Source organism: Rhizopus delemar, genomic scaffold, assembly GCF_000149305.1.
Source record: "Rhizopus delemar RA 99-880 supercont3.5 genomic scaffold, whole genome shotgun sequence".
In the NCBI taxonomy this organism is placed as follows: domain Eukaryota; kingdom Fungi; phylum Mucoromycota; class Mucoromycetes; order Mucorales; family Rhizopodaceae; genus Rhizopus; species Rhizopus delemar.
Window position 1 is genome coordinate 170,144 of NW_027137831.1, and position 16,853 is coordinate 186,996.

General features: G+C 34.5%; 9 protein-coding genes across 9 annotated transcripts; 3 read left to right on the forward strand and 6 right to left on the reverse strand.

Moving 5' to 3' along the window:
* Window positions 1–1,251: 1,251 nt before the first annotated feature.
* On the reverse strand, window positions 1,252–1,916 carry RO3G_06797 (uncharacterized protein; the record flags this gene model as incomplete). The annotated part of the gene is made up of 3 exons (XM_067661387.1): window positions 1,252–1,348; window positions 1,432–1,463; window positions 1,866–1,916. The coding sequence occupies 3 exons, from the start codon at window positions 1,914–1,916 to the stop codon at window positions 1,252–1,254; spliced, it is 180 nt and encodes a 59-aa protein (XP_067517488.1).
* Window positions 1,917–2,463: 547 nt separating this feature from the next.
* On the forward strand, window positions 2,464–3,028 carry RO3G_06798 (uncharacterized protein; the record flags this gene model as incomplete). The annotated part of the gene is made up of 2 exons (XM_067661388.1): window positions 2,464–2,650; window positions 2,709–3,028. The coding sequence occupies 2 exons, from the start codon at window positions 2,464–2,466 to the stop codon at window positions 3,026–3,028; spliced, it is 507 nt and encodes a 168-aa protein (XP_067517489.1).
* Window positions 3,029–3,884: 856 nt separating this feature from the next.
* On the reverse strand, window positions 3,885–8,039 carry RO3G_06799 (uncharacterized protein; the record flags this gene model as incomplete). Its single annotated transcript, XM_067661389.1, has 8 exons — window positions 3,885–3,893; window positions 4,000–4,340; window positions 4,452–5,211; window positions 5,275–5,448; window positions 5,508–5,964; window positions 6,017–6,421; window positions 6,485–6,769; window positions 6,814–8,039. 8 exons carry the CDS (start codon window positions 8,037–8,039, stop codon window positions 3,885–3,887), a joined length of 3,657 nt encoding a protein of 1,218 aa, XP_067517490.1.
* A 766-nt stretch (window positions 8,040–8,805) lies between these two features.
* RO3G_06800 (uncharacterized protein) lies at window positions 8,806–8,972 on the forward strand (the record flags this gene model as incomplete). The annotated part of the gene is made up of 2 exons (XM_067661390.1): window positions 8,806–8,883; window positions 8,958–8,972. 2 exons carry the CDS (start codon window positions 8,806–8,808, stop codon window positions 8,970–8,972), a joined length of 93 nt encoding a protein of 30 aa, XP_067517491.1.
* Window positions 8,973–9,553: 581 nt separating this feature from the next.
* RO3G_06801 (uncharacterized protein) lies at window positions 9,554–11,768 on the reverse strand (the record flags this gene model as incomplete). Its single annotated transcript, XM_067661391.1, has 8 exons — window positions 9,554–9,567; window positions 9,767–10,133; window positions 10,331–10,386; window positions 10,439–10,652; window positions 10,715–11,043; window positions 11,157–11,354; window positions 11,426–11,530; window positions 11,603–11,768. The coding sequence occupies 8 exons, from the start codon at window positions 11,766–11,768 to the stop codon at window positions 9,554–9,556; spliced, it is 1,449 nt and encodes a 482-aa protein (XP_067517492.1).
* A 2,038-nt stretch (window positions 11,769–13,806) lies between these two features.
* RO3G_06802 (uncharacterized protein) lies at window positions 13,807–14,007 on the reverse strand (the record flags this gene model as incomplete). The annotated part of the gene is made up of 1 exon (XM_067661392.1): window positions 13,807–14,007. One exon carries the CDS (start codon window positions 14,005–14,007, stop codon window positions 13,807–13,809), a length of 201 nt encoding a protein of 66 aa, XP_067517493.1.
* A 330-nt stretch (window positions 14,008–14,337) lies between these two features.
* On the reverse strand, window positions 14,338–14,593 carry RO3G_06803 (uncharacterized protein; the record flags this gene model as incomplete). The annotated part of the gene is made up of 2 exons (XM_067661393.1): window positions 14,338–14,450; window positions 14,488–14,593. 2 exons carry the CDS (start codon window positions 14,591–14,593, stop codon window positions 14,338–14,340), a joined length of 219 nt encoding a protein of 72 aa, XP_067517494.1.
* A 434-nt stretch (window positions 14,594–15,027) lies between these two features.
* RO3G_06804 (uncharacterized protein) lies at window positions 15,028–15,278 on the reverse strand (the record flags this gene model as incomplete). Its single annotated transcript, XM_067661394.1, has 2 exons — window positions 15,028–15,169; window positions 15,226–15,278. 2 exons carry the CDS (start codon window positions 15,276–15,278, stop codon window positions 15,028–15,030), a joined length of 195 nt encoding a protein of 64 aa, XP_067517495.1.
* Window positions 15,279–15,506: 228 nt separating this feature from the next.
* On the forward strand, window positions 15,507–15,791 carry RO3G_06805 (uncharacterized protein; the record flags this gene model as incomplete). The annotated part of the gene is made up of 2 exons (XM_067661395.1): window positions 15,507–15,715; window positions 15,770–15,791. 2 exons carry the CDS (start codon window positions 15,507–15,509, stop codon window positions 15,789–15,791), a joined length of 231 nt encoding a protein of 76 aa, XP_067517496.1.
* Between the last annotated feature and the right edge of the window lie 1,062 nt (window positions 15,792–16,853).

Sequence of the window (16,853 nt, forward strand, 5' to 3'; positions counted from 1 at the left end):
CAGAGAACCCTTATCAAGGAAAATTTATGAGATGAGGAATAAAAAGGCTCCAACTCGGCCATCCCAATACTATCCTTTTCTTTTGCCAATTTTTATACTCCGATATTTACAATGCTATTCAACACAGTAGCAGTATGTATAACATGTCCGTAATTTTGAATTAATATTATTGTATTCTTCTCTTAAAGCAATAATAATACCAATTGCTTCCTCAGTAAGGGACTATGAGCGCAATAATTGGCTATCTTATTATTTTAGATTTCATACATGCTGTTTATTCTCCTCACTGTCCAACGGAAACTTATTGAACTTGGAAGGTCATCCAATTTGTCTTCAAGGTCTGATCTAACTTCAAAAAATGTTTCTTGTCAAAATTCGAACATGCTTTTTGGTATGCTTCTTTTAAATTCATAACCCATATTAAAATTTTCGTCGTTACGCGTGAGACGATATAAAAGTAGTTTTACTTTTCCAAGACTTTCTCACTAAAACTTATCAAATTATTACAAGCAGTGCACCAAAACGGGGTTTCCACTCCCATACAAAAAATAATGACACCAATGAAAAGCATGTGCTCTTCATCTTTTATATTTTCTATGTACATGAGATCAAGACAAAATGACAAGCCCTTATACTTGGTTAAAATAAAACAGTACATTAGCAGATTAATTAATCAAAAAATACACTCATTTTCATCAAGCAAAGCCTACCGAATTTCTATCAAAAATGATTCGTTTTTTTCAATAATATACTAAAAAAAAATTGAAAGAGTTCTTGGAATCCTATTTTTTGTCCAAAGAGATTGCCAACGGCTTAGTTTTTTAGAGCTACTGTTCATCAGTATTGTAAATGAAGCACTCCAAAAGCCAAGTAATGTTGGCCGACTATCCCTAATTTTGAGAGAATTATGCAAGATTCCCATGATGAGAATAGTCATCGTATGACTATTGAAGTCAAATGTCAAAGGTTTTGACTATTTAAGACTATTTATTGAGGCTTGACTTACAGCACTACACTGAACGTATTAAAAAGCTTAGGATTCAACGTCCGGCCAACAAAGAAGGTATCTCTTCGCAAGTAAAGCACAGAAAAGCACGCTTAGATTGGGACCTTACTCATAAACAATGAATAGGTGATGATCGGAGAAAGGTCATATTTTCAGATGAATTGATAACCGATGTTTGAAGCTTTGGTAGAGTCAAACTTCATCGAAGTCTGTGTAGAAGCTCACTATGGCCGTATTATATCATTTTAACTGCAAATCACAGTCGTGGAAGCGATATAATATGGGTTAATATAGTCTTTCATGACCTTAATTATGTCTACCAGATATTCAGCAGCATGGTATCTGTATAGGATCATACTCATATCTTAAAAATAAGGAATGAAGAACATTTTTTGTCACTAATAATTGAAAAATGGTGGTTTTACTTTTCAGCACGACAATGGTCTAAAACACACCACTAATATAATAATAGTATATGTTAAAGAGGAAGCAAAGAATTAGGTGCCGTCTTAGTTCTCTCAATCGTCTGGCTTGAGTCCAATCCAGTATATGTGGAGACAATTGAATTTGAACTTCTTTATGAAACAAAGAGCAAAAGGAGTCCACAAATTGTGAGAAAAAATCAAAGTTGATATATTTCTAATCTAGAATTATTATATAAGAGTATTCTGTTTTTGAGCTATTTGAATTATTTCGCTTAATCATTCTATTTTGCCACCAATAAAATGAGATCTAAATTAATTGAAAGAACCTATATTACTGCTACCATAATAAAAATTGTTCTTAATCTTCTTTTTCTCGTCTTCAAGAATAAGAAGTGTAATATAACATATGAATAGCTTTATAATAGCAAAATTACTTGGCATGCCTTTGAAAAAGAAACCCCATCATGAACAGCAAGGGTATTCATTTGGAAGATTATTATTTTTACAAAAAAGTTGGCTCTGTACACAGTATATTTATTGATCTAATAGCACAGTACATATCCAAAAGAATATAGTATGGTGATAGAATAACTAACTTTTAAATACTTCCAAATCATATACAGGTTCATTTTAACCTTTTGTGAGTACAGAGTAATGATAGGGTTCTTGAATATTGCCCTTTTTTAACGTGTCCATTTGCTCATCAAAATATAATTATTTTGTGCAATGAGAAGGCTTTGTCAACTATCATGCATAAATGACGGTATGAGATGCTTAACTAACCACAGGTGTTTTTTTCTGTAATAAATATCCTGTTTCTGGTACTACAACGGAGAATATATAGAATCTAACGTCATTTTTTATTCTAATATTTGAATTATTTTAATAGTTTTTTTTTTTGGTAATGTAAGATTTACGTCAATTTCGTTTAACCGGGAAATGAAATTATTTCATTGTGCGTATTGAAAAAGGATAAATTGGAAAGGATATGTTACATTTGCTTTTCTTTATTGTTGTTTATATAATATAATTATGTCTAGTCTCGTTTTTAGAAAATCACTCTTGCAAAACCGCAACTTCGTTGCTCGAAACCCTACTCTTAAACGTGCTTATGCCACACATCCCGAACAAAATGATACCAAGCCTTCGAATAGTAATGGCATGATTCTCGGTTTAATTGCTGCTGCTGGTCTTGGCTATTATTTTTTCATGCGACCAGGTAAGCTTGTATTAAACTCACCTCCAAAAACAGAGTATAAACTAACTTTCTACAAAAGGACCCAACAAAAACGCAACGCAAGTCATAAATGAAAAGGTGGATCAAGCCAAGGATGCCGTTGGCGACAAGGTAGAGCAAGCTACTCAAGCTGCTTATGGAGCCAAGGATAGATATGAACAAGCCAAGCTAAACGCTAAGGATGCTATGAGCGGCAAAGTAGAGGAAGCAAAAGATAAATATAGTGAAGCCAAGGGTGACATTAGTCAAAAAGCAGATGAAGTAAAGAAAGAAGGGGAGAAACAAATGGACATTGCAAAGGACAAAGGACAAGAATTCCAAGAAAAAGCTGGGCAAGCTGTCAATGAGGGTGCAAAATAGTTTGTAACATGTACAATATAAAACCATTGTAAATAAATTATATACTTTTGCATATAAATCTTGGTATTCAGAGCACGCTAGTAAATATTTACACTTATTGTTCTTTACACATAAATTATGAGCTTGCTATTAATGAAAATATAAAAGCTCTACGTTTAATATTGGTAGTCAATTTAGACAATTCCATTATTCTGAAATTATTTCGTTACAAAGTATTAACCTATTTTATTATGGAACTTTTGTAAGTCACAGTTTGTATTTATTCAGAATAAGCTTATATATCTTTAAATAGACCTCATTCGTAGACATATTAAAACAATTCATTCATACTTATGTTTACCTGTCGTTAGTTTTACTGTTATAGTCCGACTTATTTCAAACTACAAATGAAACCCTAATTAAGTTTGCATGAACTGAAATAATATGTGATACAAGGAAACTGTTTATTTCAGTAAGAAGCTCCGAATGACATCACTCAATACAGAAAAATTGACAGGTTTTGAGATATAAGTAGAAAACCCACATTCTAAGCATTTGTCTGCCACATTGCTCATGACATTTGCCGATAATGCAATGATTGGTAATGGCTTTTCATCGCTTCCCAGATTTTTCTTTTCCCATTCCCTTATTTCGCGAGTTGCTTCATACCCATCTATAGCAAGGGAGTTAGAAAAAAAGAGAATGATATCTCAAACAATACATGTAGTACCTTTTACAGGCATGAACAAATCGCATAAAATTAAATTATATTTTCTAGGGTCTTTCAAAAATAATTCTATACCTTCTCCACCGTGGGCAGCCACATCTACACTTAGACCTACCCTTGCCAAGTACTTTGTTAAAACTTTCTGGTTTACTAAATTATCTATTTATAATAAACATATTATTTCTTTGAATATCTTCCTTCCGTATTCATTTTTTTTAAAAAAAAAACCTTCAACGAGTAAGACTTTGTATCCTTTTCCTCCTACATCGGCTTCCATACGTTCAAATACTTCTTTTTGAGTAGCAGCTCGTTTATAGGGGGTATCTGGCGTAGATAAATTGCTGGTTACAGTAGTCAAACGCGTCGTGTTTGAATTTGATTGCTTCAACTCCTGTTGCTTTCTTGTTCCAAAATACCACTGCAACTTTGTCTGCTTTAAAGGTTTGAATACAAACCCACAATTCTTGGGAATAACTTCATCTTCTTTGTTTTTCGCACTTTCCGTGATCGCTGAGCGTTGCATGGGAGTTGTAATTACGAGTACGTTGGCTTGCTGCTGCTGCAACGAGCTGCAAATAGATTTTGTCAGGAGTAGTATTTGCTGTTCTGAAGATAGGTTGATCATGATATAATCGTATGGTTTTGTATGTGGGTTTGTGAGTAGCTCGGTTGCTTCTATTTGGTTCGTTGCTATTTCAATTTGGTAATGATGGTTACCTCCATTGTTTTTAGTAATTATGTTACTTAGGATTGAATCAACATGTTTGACTGTTGATTCTCTAGACATCTCCCATTGTGATACAATGAGAACACGTAAAGGGGTGGCATATGTTGATGCGCGGGGAGGAGAAATAATAGGATGACTAGGTGAGTTCAAACTGCCAGGGTTGCTGCCAATGTTTGAAAGATGCAGCTGTGTTGATACTTCACGAGCATCAATTCCAAATGTTCCTAGTGGCTTAGGCGGAGCAGACTTGACAGCAGCTTCTACGTTAGACTTACTAGCTGCAGCTACTGGGTTTCTGACAGGGGGAGGCTTCAGCTGCATTGAGACAGCCTTTGACATGAGAACATCTTGTAGAATTTCGGCGGGACTAGAGGCTGCTGCTTTCTCATCCAATTGAGAATGCTTCATTGAGTGTGCCATAGCAGAAGGTTCAAATCGATATATGTCCTCTTCAGGAGACTTCCTATTTACAAATGTGACAGGTGAATTCTTTTCTTCCTTTTGCTGATTCAGCATCGCTGTGTTGCCATATCCATGGGTTCTAAAAAATGGATCATGGTTTAATTCATTTTTGGGAGTGTGTGGTTGAGGCTGTGTTAATGAGGAGACTGGAATACCAAATTTGACAGTAAAATAAAACACTGAGCCTTTGCCCTTTTCACTCTTACAGCTCATTTTGCCTCCATGAAGTTCAATAAGCTGTCTAGAGATAACCAGACCTAGACCGCTTCCTCCATGCTTACGAGTACTCTGTATCAATAAAAAGTAAATTAATCGAAATAAATGCAACTGCGATATAAAAAGAAAGCTTACAGAGCTGTCTACTTGTGAGAACGGCTTAAACATGATTGATTCATCTTCAGCATCAAATCCAGTTCCTGTATCAACCACTTCAAAGAGCAAAGTTAAATTTGATTCTTCAGTATCTAATTTTTGTACAGTGCACTTTGTGAACACTTCACCTACAGAAGTGAATTTGATAGCATTCTATGTGAGAGCATTGAATTAATTGTCATCATAATAATCACAAAAATAACTATACGTACACCAATAAGATTCAGTAGGACTTGCCTTAATCTTATTCTATCTCCAACAATTACATTTGGTATATCATTGTCAATCCAAAAACTAAGTTCCAGGTTCTTTTGTATGGCCAAAGTAGACATGAGTTCATTAGTGTCCTCAATCGTGGTCACCAAATTAAAAGGTTCCCATTCTAATTTCATCATACCAGCTTCTACTTTGCTAAGATCTAAAATATCATTGATTACGACTAAAAGAGATTCAGCAGATTGCTGAATTGTGTGTACATAATCCGTTTGTTCTGCAGTCAATTCAGTATCCAGTAAGAAGTTGAGCATACCGGTGATGCCAATCAAGGGTGTCCTAATTTCATGCGACATGTTGGATAAAAAGCGTGTTTTACTTTCAGTTGATCTTTGAGCTGCATCATGGGCTTCTTTCAATTTTTGTTCCAACAATTTATGGTCATTAATATCGGTACTAAAGTTATGAATTAGTGAATTACCGTATTTTCAAGAGTAGATTAACTCACCAAGTACCAAACCAGCGTACATCACCTGTATCTAATTCATCCACGGATACACATTTAACCAAAAACCACTTGTATTCATCTTTATAGCTCAGTAACCTAATCTCAGTTTGCCATGAAATACCAGCTTTATTTTGCTGCAGTGTAGGTAAGTCTGGTAATTGTAATTTTGCTCTGTCTTCTGGATGAACACAAGACATGAAACCGAGGCCCATTGTTTGATCAAACGATTTCCCAGAATAGCTGCTCCATTTGCAATTTGTGTAAGTTATACCACCACTAGGCGAAAAAGTAAACACGATTTGAGGTATGGCTTCTGCAAGTAGTCGGTATTTTCTTTCATTACTTTCAATCTCCAATTGACGCATATTACTTTCTTTAGCTACTTTTTGATCATGTACATCTGTGCTAATGAAGAACTGGAATATCAATCATTTATTCGCTCACACATTATATACAACATATATATACCATGTGCCAAACCAATGAATAATTTTCCCCTTCAAATCTCTCAAAGGAACAATCCGCCACAAAAAGCAGCGATAGAGGTCATCAAATCTCCGAAGTCTATATTCACCTGAAAATCCGTTTCCTTGTTCAAATGCCACTTCCCAGGCCTTTCTACATTCAGGTTGATCATCGGGATGCATATGAGATAGCCACTTTGGACCTAGATGGTCTTTTAATGAACCACCTGTGTACTGCAGCATTCGATTATTAACCCAAGTTATTTGTCCGGAGGTAGGAGAACAGGTGCTAGTACAGAGTCAATTAAAATAAATACTAGTAAATTAACTTACAATACGTGAATGGGTATTCCATCAATAATTAAACGTAATAAACTTGATTTTGGTGCTACCAAGAGTCGATCGACAGTTTCTTTAGCAGTTCTAGAGCTATGATAGTGAAATCCATCGTCTTCATAGAGTTTAGAAAGTTGTCTTTTGTGTCTTTTGTATTTCGAATTTTTTCTGCTTTTTCTGTTCTGACGTAACGCGACTCGCTTCGTATTTTTTGTCTTGTAAATGTGTTGTTCGTCTGTGCAAAATGCTGTTGCTGAGGATTTGGTTGATTTACTGGAATGCTTTATGCAATGCTTGTTGCTGCACATTGCATGAGGAGGGATAGATGCAGAAATAGGTAAACCCGTCGTAGGCGATACAGCTTCCCAACCTTCAATTACTGCTGCAGAAGAGGGCGAAAGTGATTTTTTGTCGGCACCATCATCTCCACCAATTTCCAACGGTACTTCACTCATCGGTGTCATTTTTTGTTCGGTTACTGTCTCTAATGAACTTCGAGTGAAATTGGACATTGAACCAAGGTGATCTGGCCTTTTGCCGATGGTAGGAGTGGTACTTGTTAGATCAATCGAGCTTTTTTCATCTTCATCTCCTTCATAGTTTTCATCAAAATAGTCGTCTCTTGGCGTTGTCGTTGTTGTAGAAGTTAAAGATGAGCGTCTTGTTTGATCATTTGTACTTTCATTTTGTATATTAATTTCATTAGACGAGTAACGCCTATAGAAATGATTCTCCTTCTTAATGTAAAAGTTCTGTATAGCATTGGTAAAGCTAGCTGCGATAAATGGAGCAAGTGAAGATATGCTAGCTATTAATACTTGTGGATACGGCACGATGGGTGCTAAGAAAGAGAGAATACCGATAGGCGCCGGATGAGAGTGATGTTTTGTGGAAAAAAAGGTAGACGATTGGAATTGAACGATGTCCGAAGGACGAAATAAAGGTATATGAACAACTGAGTGTACATTAGAGATGGGAGGAGGAAACGGAACAGAGGTTTTGTCATAGTAAATCTCAGGTGAAACAGGATTAAATGCTTCATCATCAATATCAGGAGGTGATTGAAAAAATGGGTTGACTTCCGAATCCATAATGGCAGGAGAGGGAGCAGGAGATTGTGACCAAGGAGAAGGTTGCTGCTGCTCATATTCATCGTAATCTTGGGGAAAATTAGTCGTGCTGCCTGTTATACTTCTCGAATTCGTATCCTCCTCCTCTGACATGTCTATACAGCTTGATCCATCCACTAGAATTTCGTCTTGGTGGGACAAACATGGGGTTGTAATAACTGGCAAATTCCAAGCGGACCTTCTTCGAGGTGGATAAGGACTGCTTTTTTCTCCCTTTTGATCGAGCAAAGCCTTCTTAAATAAATCCAGGTTGCATTCATCACTTCCATACTTTCTTCTGTTAGATGAAGAAGAAGATTTTCTGCGATATTCTCTTGATAACACAACAACTGTATTTCTTTTTATTATCTTCTGTACACTTGGATTATTGATGAGCGGTTCAGGTTCAGATTCGAATGGCTGTAATCTTTCGAAACACCAAGGAACGTGATGAGGACCTGTCTCATGAATGCGATGACTGTGTAAAAAGTAATCAAAATTATTTTCAGTATTTTGATATTCTTCTATATTCGATTCACCACTCTCAGAATCTTGACTAATAGAGCCTGTTTTATTGTAAACTGCTTTCAATCCCCAGGGACCTGAATAGGGATCATTTGAATCTTGAGGAATACTTAAAGCAACTCGAGTAGCGTGAAATGAAGCACCTTTATAAAATCTTTAGTCACATAACATTTATAAATGATTCTATTTTTATTACTAGAAAATATATCTACAAGTGCTGCCCACCATGCATGTATATCTGTTTCAGCTGTTAATTGTAGTGAAGTTTGGTAAAGGTTAGGTGCTTCGAATGAAAGTATATGATTACTAATTGACATGGGCTTATAAAAAGATTCATGATGCGGCAGTTGCTGTAATGGTTGCTGCTGCTGTTGTTGTTGCTGCTGCTGCTGTTGTTGCTGCTGCTGCTGCTGCAATAATTGATGTCTCTTTTGTAATAATTTTTGGCCGGAATATAGTTGTGCATGATATTTGGATGTCGCAGATTCTTTACTATTACTGCTATAGAATATAGAACAATAAGGGGATCAAGATTTTTAGATGTTTATGAAAAAAAATGAACCTTGACATTATCATATAGTTAATTTTTTTTTCTCCTTTTTTTTTTTTCTTTTACAAAAATATTAGATATCCTTTGTTGTATCAATGAATAATGTCATTCATAGAGAAAAAGAGAGAGAGAAAAGAAGAAAAGAGAGTAGAGAAAGAAACCATTTATTTAAACAACAAGTTAAAGCTAACAGAAAAACAAAAATAAAGTATTTCTGAGATTCAATATTTCTTTCAATGACGTACATATTAATTTCCGCCGCAATATTCCAAAAAAGTAAACTGTCTATTAAAAAACAGCAAGCTATTCCAAATATAGAATAAAATTCTCTACAAAGTTTTTTTTTTTTTTTCTTCTTTCACAAATAAGAGTTATTTACAAGCAGCCATACATACACATACAATCAAGTATAAGGAAAAACCATTTTGACTATTGTTTTTAATTGGTATATTTAAAATAGGGATGAATGAAAAAGAAAGGAAAAAAAATAATTTATTGATAACGTCATAAGAAAATGAAAAACAAACTTACCGTTTATAGCAATCAAAACATGTCAACAATAGGATTCTAGGATAAAGATTATGAAGATCAATATATTATTTTGACATCTTGTGTGAACTCAAGTTGTACTACTATTCTTTTGGGGTTTTTTTCTTTTTTGAAAACAAAAACATGGTACCAAATTAAAAAAGGGAACAAGGACAAATAAAGTTAAAGAAATATGTTATATAAGCAAATGGCTATTCATTTTTTTTTCTTTTTTTACTGTCATCACCATCCTTCTCTTCTTTTGTTTCATCGCTTTGGTTCTTTTCCTCTTTGATTTCTTTACTATTATTTTCTAATGAAGAAGTGCTCCCGCCTTCTTCTTTTTGTTGTGATGGTTGATTATAATATTGTCCATAGTATTGTTGAAACCATTGATTATAAGCGTCCTTTTGGTCTTGTGTCTGAGGGTGCCCGTAATAGTGTGCATAATAAGTAGCAGCAGTTTCTGCTATATTATTGGGATCTATGGCATTTTCTGTCCCTGTTGTTGGAGCTGCTTCTGCGGCTCCTGCTGTTGATTGGTATCCTGTATAATTATATTGAGCATAGGCTTGATATTGATCATAGCCATATTGAGCATAATACTGTGCGTAGTTGTATTGCTGAAATTGCTGCTCATAAAAGCTATAACATTGCATTTAACCTCGAAGTGTCTGCTTCGTTTTCAATCGGTTTACCTTGTGTAACTAGGGCTGGAGTATTTTGCTGCATATTCAGGATTAGCCTTACACAAAGAAATGTAAGTTTATTCTTGTATACTAAGGATTATACATATATTTACCTCTGCCACTTTTTCTTCTACCAACCTCTTTGCAACGGCCAATGCTTGTGGTTCACCTATTAAACATATGTGATAAATAATACGTATTTCTTTCCTTTTTTTTCGTACCTGAAATACAAACATTACGTTCCTCAGCGTTTGGATCCCCAGTCAAATCAACTTTAACTCGAGCTCCTGATTGTTCTTGGAAATATCTAATTGTCTCGCCACCTCTTCCAATAATAAGTCCAACCACAGTTGATGGAATAGGCACATATATACGTTGACCATTTGGACCACCTGCGGGGCCAAACCCATACTGAGAATAACCAGGCATCGCCAACTGAGAAGATTTAAGTGCTTTTTTTTTTTTTTTTTTTTTTTGGAGAAAAAACAAAGACTTACGTCAGGTGAACCATAAACAATATCTTCAATGAGTCGTTTTGCATGTTGAATCGCGGCTTCGGTACCAACAAGTGTTATTGCCCTTTCATTGTTAATATCATTAGAGCTGTCAGACGAAAGAAGGATCTTTGCTCTACTTTGCTGTTCAAATTCACGAATCGTTTCGCCTCCACGACCAATCACTAAACCAACTTTGGGAACGGGAATTCTAATCATCATCGAATTGCCACTCAAGTTTCCTTGGTAATGATAGGCTCCGGGAGGAAGTGCAACACGACTTGCTTCAGTTGCTTTTGCATCATCTACCATTTGTCGAATCATATCGCGTGCTATAATAATCTGGTCTGATTCTCCTACAATATGAACAACTCTCTCTGGTCCGTATGTATCTGCAGCACATCTATCAGCCATCCAAAACGGGGTTCTTTTCCTATGTTGTTACCTGGAGCAAATTGAACTTTTGAGACGCCCGACATACGTTCGATTTTTTTCAAGTTTTCGCCTCCTTTACCAATAAGTAATCCAACCATATGGTTGGGAACTTTATATTCATCTTGGCGACTTGAATTAGTGCCATAGTTGGATATTGCTTTTTGTTCTTCTGAAGTCAGAGCGTATCGATGAGTCTTATTAGGTATATCTATAAAAAGTGTCTTGTAAGCTTTTTCTCTTTTCTTTTCTTGTTTTTTTTAGCTTGCTTAACAAAATTACGTGATGGCCTAGAAGACCCAACATCATAGGCACTTCTTTTGTTTTCGCGATCCTCTTGTTGATCAAATGTTGCTAGAGGGCTATCGTCATGTCCTCGTTTAGTTCCTAAAGAAGGAATTGGAATAAGTTTTCAAAAGTGCATCAATCAAATTCGGGTGTAATTTAAAAAAATGTTACCAACAGAAAAAGGTTGCTCCGGTGCAGCTGCTGCTGTACTAGGAGTTTGCTTTAGTTTCTCGGCAATGGCCCTTGCTTTGGAAAGTGCATCACTGAAATTGACCGAAGACTCTTTATTTGTAAGTGAGGGTGGAGGAGGAACAGCTGAGTAGTTTTTGCCTTCCATTTAAAAAGAAAAATGAAGAAAAAACAGCTAGCATTTCTGGAGACTTGGGCATATTCGCCCAATTTTTTTTTTTTTTTTTTTTTTTTTTTTTTGTCACGCTAATGTCTTGTTCCTTGTCTTGAGTTTTTCTATATACACAGTCTATTTCTTAACAACGAATGTGTTAATCTTCAATATAGCTGTAATGTTGCCAAGGTAGTCATTAATGTTATTAAATCTTCACAAAGCACTGGGAAAAATAAAATTTCGTGAATTCATTATCTATGTTTATTCATGCTATATTCTCTATTTATATATCAATTGTATAAGTGACGATACAAGCGCATTCAGGTAATACGGTTCATTACTTTAGTTTTCTTTTTCCCTCTTTTTAAATAGTAAAGTAATGTTCAATTCTTGCAAGCGTTTTTTATGCAACATAAGTTTGTCTGTGGTATGAAAAAAAAATTCTATTCAATTAATCATAACCTTTAACTTTTAGCAATTTTCGTACTAAGTGCCTTTTTCATATTCTCTATTAATTGATCACATCATTCAAATTTGGTTGATAGGATAGAAAACGAACAAACATTTAGTAGCATAGTACCCAAATTCCGCTGTGCTCTGTATTTTTATTGAAAGAAGGAATTGCTCGTCTATTGACACAGAACTACTTGTGTACCAAGATAAATGAATGGAATTTTCTATGAGTGCTAGCTACACTGTTTTATTGATTATTGGTAAACTGGGTTGAAATAATACTAAAAGGCATAAAAAAAATTGGTGAAGATACGTAACAACATTGGAAAGAATTAAGAATAAAAACTGGCAAGAGACCCAAACGGAAAGCAAAGAAAAAACCCCCAAATAGATATAAGATAAAATAGAAGAAATTTAGATACGTATTTTGTTGAGTTGCTTACTGTGTTAATTTTCCAAAATAGCTATCACATTTTCTTAATTATCAATAAAACCTTCCTCATTTTTAAATTTCTAGCCTTCCTTTTACTACAGTGATTCTAACGGAGTAGCATATGCTCTCTACTTGCGTTCAAAAACAAGACTTGTGGAAAGCAGCTCTCAAGAAATACTTGTCAAATCCTAAAGAACCTAACTGCAGCTCTATATTTTAGGATTTACCTACATTTAGACTATCCAAGTATTACATTTTACACTATCACGACAAGGTTATAATCTATGATTTTTTTGATATAGTCATCCAATTCATATGGAAAGCCCACTGGCAACAGCTCTTAACAGACTCTTGCCTTGGATGAGATTGTCCTCAGTCAAATCCTGAAAGACCTATTGAAACTATCTGCTTACCATTCTCTATGCTAAAATCTTTTGTATTTTTGCGACAAGTCACTGTTTAATACACTTGTATCGTTCTTAATCCTTATACTCTGATGAGTTTTAATAAACATTAAAATTTTCATCCATAAAAAAAATGTTGGCGAAATGAAGTCGAAAAATGTGATAGATGCTCTAGGTTGTAGCCGGATATAATTGCTTACCATCAACAATACCTAGTATTTACCTGAGTTTCCTTTGGTTCCCGAAAGTGTATGGTAACCCCAATAAGCTCATTGGTATGATATTATCTTCATCCAATTGTTGTGGAATTGCGTTAGATTTCTCCCGGGTAATATTCTGTCCTTCGGGATGCTGTAGTTTTGACGGTATTGAGGTTGCTGATTTATCATTAGTTGTTGATATATTAGTTGCTGTTGCTGATTAGTTTGTTATTATTGAACCACCTGTATTAGTTTATACAATGGTTGTTTTAGATGTTGTTGTTTCAGTTGTTGTTGTTGCTGTTTGTGGCTGATATTGTGGAGTGATATTTCCTTGTCAGGAAAAAGGGGCACCTCTTTCCCTTATTCTTTCATAAAAATACTGATGTCCTCTTGATGACCCTCGCCAACTTCCTCTTGAATTGTTGAAAGGTTTCTCACGAGATCCAGTATCAAGGCCTTCTCTACGGCTTCCTCAGCTTACGTTTTGGATAAGCCTTTCTTCAAATTGAGCTGTATGAATTTGTTCAATAAAGTTGGCATCATAGATATTTTTTTTTTTCATCATCAGTTATTGCTGTTTCCAAGTATTCCAAACCGATAGGTAACTTAAGTGCTTTGAGAGCCAATTTCCTTGTTTCTTGTTCTTGTAGTTTTGCTGGACCAAAGATTGCAAGTCTTTTGGATTGCGTGATGGTGCTGAGGAAGACGTCTCTGTCTTCTGGGGAGTTGAAAGCAATCATGTTTTGATCATTGAGGTGTTGTAACTTTTCATATAACTCAGTACTTGCTCTTACTTGTACTCTGATTATTTCTGCATTCTTATATGATATTGATGAGTTAGTTTGAGTGCACTTTCCAGTGTTTAAGTTCTGGGATAAATTATTTTTTTTTTAATTTGCTCTGACTTAAACTACTCATCATCGGTGTATTTTTATATTAATGTTCTGAAAAACTTTATGTTGGGAGAAGAAATTTGCGTTCAAGGTTTCGCGAATGGTTTTGGGGAGAGGGTAGCCGGTGTATTGCCCCTCCTGTCTTTGTAATCTTGAATTTTCGTGTCTGCGAAAAATTTATCCCACTTCTGCTCGGGTAAAAACTTGTTGGTGAGATTGTTGCTGTGGTTGTTGTTGTTGTTCATTGTCAGAATGGATAATATAATCCATAGTATTTCCACGATGAATGGCTTTGAAAGATATAAGGAAGAAAGGGAAAAAATTTACTATTATGCAAAAAAGGAAAATGAAGCGTGGCTTTGAGAGTATCTATTACATCAGGAGACGGAGTGGGGTCAACTGAGGTTGATTTAGAAATGACAAACAATTGCATGTTGAAACTGAATGATTCAAATGAAAAATAAGAGAGAAAAATATTTGAACAAAGTAGTCAAACCAAATTATTTTTGATACTTTCTTTTTTGGGCCAATTGAAGGTGGAATGACTATATAATAATTTTCTCATTTACTTAGAAAACACAATACCTCTTTCCCTTCTTACTCATTTACTTTTCTTTTACTTGAATTGGGCGATTAAAATTTATTAAAGACACCACCCCTTCACCTAAGTCTTTTTTTATTGTAAATAAAAACTTGCGTTTAATCGTATATTTTGATTTTCAGGGTCAAATAAAAAATAACATGGCAACCATTATTACTTTGCTTTACTTTTTTTTTTTTCTTTTGAAAATCATACAATGCTCGTACACACGCATTCTTATGAATCACTCTTATCAAGGTTTATGATGAAAGTAGTATATGTGATTCTCAATAAAAAGGCACTTGGTTTAGAAGGGAATTGTAACCAAATAAATGGTTGTGTGTGGTCGCGTGATTCCCAATGGGTAAAGTAGCATGGTTTTCCCATAAAACGACCTTTCTTTCTTCACAAATTCCGATGCGTGGGAATCTATTTCAATTATTTGGTTAAAAGAAAATAAAATTGAAATAAAAAGTTAGGCTCACACGCTTGAAATTATGATCAATTTTTCATAAATTTTATCATTAAAAGAAGCCATCTTTAATCCTCAAAAGTCACTTTTTTTTTCTTTCTTCTTCATGTGGTTTCATGTATTAAAAGATCTGTGTGACTGAACCCTCATCCCTTATATAAATCACACTCCTCTTTATATTTTACTTCTTTTTCATTTTTAATAAAATAAATGCCTAATCAAACTATTTCAAAAGGTCCCTTCTATTGGTATGCTTTGCTTTGAATTCTTTTATGCTTTTTTTCCCTTTAATTAATGTTCCCTTTCCATAGGGCAATACCAGCAACCGTAGTTGCTGCTACTGTATATACAGTTGCAAAGTTTAGGGCCGCTTCTATTACCCCAGTGTCGCATCCATTGGTTTTCATTCCATCTGGAGAACCTAGTTTTGATTCTGCTAATCTTGATCGCATTCGTGATGATTGGAGAAGTCGAAATAATGGCATTGGGCTAAGAGACGTCAGGTAATCTTTTGACAGTCAAGGTACGATATAAAGCTAATACATTTAAACTTGCAGTCGAAGTGGTGGCGGTGTCTAAAACTAGTAATAAAAAAGGAAATACTAGCATATAAAGAGTATATGTTCTCTCTCTCTCTGTCTCTCTCTCTCTGTCTCTCTCTCTCATACATCATTGCTCATCCATACTTTTTTTTGTCATATAAACCGCAAATAAAACTTCTCTTTTTATAAGTTCATATCCAATGTTTTATAAATATCTTTTAACTTGTAAAAACTGACATTGTCATTTACACTAACGATTTTTATGTTAACCACAAATAAACGAATAAATTATGTAGTAAACTGCATTTTAATTTCACAGATTAATACCAGCAGGTCACCAATTTACTCTTTTATTAGTATTTTATTCTTTATTGTCCATGTATTTCATGAACTAGTTAAAAAACAGGATATGGGATTACACTTTCAAAACTTATATTTAATAAAAAGCTGTGTTGTTTAAAAACAGTATTTTTTTTTTGCAGATTTGAGGCACTATCAAAGAGAATAGAACAGGCTGGATTTAAGCATTAATAAAAAGTATCAACTACGTGAAGACAAAATTTAAAAATTATACAAAGGACCAATGGATCAAGACAGAATTCAAGCAATTAATTATTGTTGGAATTCAAAGATAAATTATCTTACAGTACAAAAAACTGAAATAATAAATAGTATTCAATCTTTCATACATCTCTTTATATTTTTAAATAAAATACCGTAGATTGCGAAATTCTTAAATTATACCATTTTTTTAAATCATTGTTTATTTTGTTAGTTTGAAGTGAATACTTACTATATGATGTTTTATCTATTTACATGCTTACATAGAGACGAAAGGTCAACAGTAGCGGTTCAAAATTCGAGAGAGTCGGAAAAACGATTAAAAGCTAAGTTGATAGCTATAGAATAAAATAAACATATCAGCTATCATTAATATACACAGATAAATTGTATTCAAGAAAGTAGCAGCTATCAGTAGACGTATGGTAGCATGATAAAAGGACTTAAAACTATTGACAATAATAGTAAAGCATAAGGTAATTTAGATTGTTATGATTCTTTGTCATGAGCCAGAAAACAACAATATAGTGAAATATTA